The following is a 1824-nucleotide window of genomic DNA, read 5'->3' as shown; positions in this document are numbered from 1 at the left end:
CTTTCTTAAGGAAGTTTGGTCACAGGCTTTAGGAGTCTCTCCTGAGTGAAACCACTTTTGTCATCAATGCAGTCTCAGCAGAGGCAGAGGCCAGTTTGTAAAATGCTAGTGATTACCCACAATTTATTCTTTAGAAGTATTTTATAGGGTGCATAAAACTGATTTCAGAACCCACATGCTAATTAATGAGTGCACTGAGCATGTTGCTCTTATATTACCTGATCAGCCACAGCACGGGCTAATTTGTCCATTCGAGAACCTGCTTCAGCAATTTTCTTGGCAGCATTAATCACATCAGATGTATTTTTCAATGGGCCTTTGCCTCTGAAACAACATAGAAAATATAATTAGAAATCTACATAATGATGGAAAATAGACAAACCTACAGTATCTTTCGTCCAGGACTCTGGTTTTGAATTGAATTTAGCACTGGCCACCTTCTTGGAATTTTGAATGTTTTCTTGATTTGTTTCAATTTACATGTTTATTTACAGCCCTGTTTATTTCCGTTCTCTTTGGGGACTATTTTCTCCTATTTTAATTACATGTTCATTTTATCCTTTACATTAATATCTGTATTTTAAAACATTAGTCAATTTAAAAAGACGATCACCAGAAGAGCAATGAAAATTAAATATATAAATGCTTACCATGTATCTAATGCTACTGCACACACTTCATTATTCTGTCTTCATAGCAACCCTAGCAAGTAGGTATCATCATTCCCATTTTAGAAAAAAATAAAATAGGCCACAAATGGTAAATTAACTTATCCATGCTTTTACAGGTCATAAGAGATAAACTGTAAATTTTAAGCACAGTCCACCCAAAATAAATGCACATGCCTTGTCTTCCATACCATGTCTAGCCTTTTTAGATTACATTAATTTTTAAGTCCAGTTTGGCACTTTGGGAAATAATAGTCTCTTGTACACAGAACTACACGACCAGAATTTCAGAAGTTTCAGAATTTTGCTTCCTTGTGTATTTCTTGTACTGACTTATGAAGGAACACACAAAACATTATGTAAACGTCTTTATGTTTCCAAACCATCACCATAATATTTTCATGTAAGGTTTTAAATTAGGTGAACTGTTTAATATTATATGTCCTTTAAATATTTATTATAAAAAGAAAGTAAATTATGCTACATCATAAATCTTTTTAAAAATGTGACTTGTAATTTTTTCTTTCTTTTTTCTTGAGAGATAAGAAATAGATTAAATATTTTTATTCTTATTTTTAGCATTGTTACTTATTCTGGTCTCCTTATGTGCACCTAAAAATTAATGCTTTTTTTTAAGGCTACAAGATTGCATTCCTGTAGTTAGAAATGTGGTGAAAAGTAGAGAAAAAATACTCAGAAGAGATTTATTTAGACAATAGGGTTATATAGAGTGGGCAGTGATCACCATTGTTATGTAATAACATTTTATAAAATGGAAGTCTTAAAATGGTTTTCAGTAAATAAATGTAAATAATAGGTATTTTATTTCATTTTGCTCTTAATTCCCCTTCTGGCATTTTTATGCGCTAGTAGCTAGACCTACCGGGTCTATCTTCATGTTTGACACATATATAGAGATATTCAAAACGTGACATTTCATTTTGTTGGAGTAACATTAACTCTTCCACAAAGTACATTGATTTTTCGCTGCTATTTACATTTTATAATGTGGACAGTGATTTCACATGTGAATTTTGTATAATGTGGATGATTAAAGATTCTGTGACAATCTGGCTCCTATTCCCAATATAATTTTTATTATTATCTCTGAATAAATTTCCTTTTTTTTTTATTCTTTTTTTTTTTTTTTTTTTTG

At 31.0% G+C, this 1824-nt stretch overlaps 1 protein-coding gene across 1 annotated transcript in view; it reads right to left on the bottom strand.

Annotated features, from left to right (window-relative positions):
- The window catches only part of CTNNA2 (catenin (cadherin-associated protein), alpha 2), a gene marked incomplete at its 5' end in the record, with an annotated part of 100964 nt that overhangs the window by 39887 nt on the left and 59253 nt on the right, over positions 1–1824 (bottom strand). The window contains one exon of the mRNA XM_008575116.1: positions 219–324. Within this exon, the coding sequence (XP_008573338.1) occupies positions 219–324 (106 nt within the window). The remainder of the gene's footprint in view (positions 1–218; positions 325–1824) is intronic.

Source organism: Galeopterus variegatus, unplaced genomic scaffold (assembly GCF_000696425.1).
Source record: "Galeopterus variegatus unplaced genomic scaffold, G_variegatus-3.0.2 Scaffold1137, whole genome shotgun sequence".
Taxonomy (NCBI): domain Eukaryota; kingdom Metazoa; phylum Chordata; class Mammalia; order Dermoptera; family Cynocephalidae; genus Galeopterus; species Galeopterus variegatus.
The sequence above is the reverse complement of the archived record's forward strand: the minus strand, read 5'-3'. Positions and strand labels throughout refer to the sequence as shown.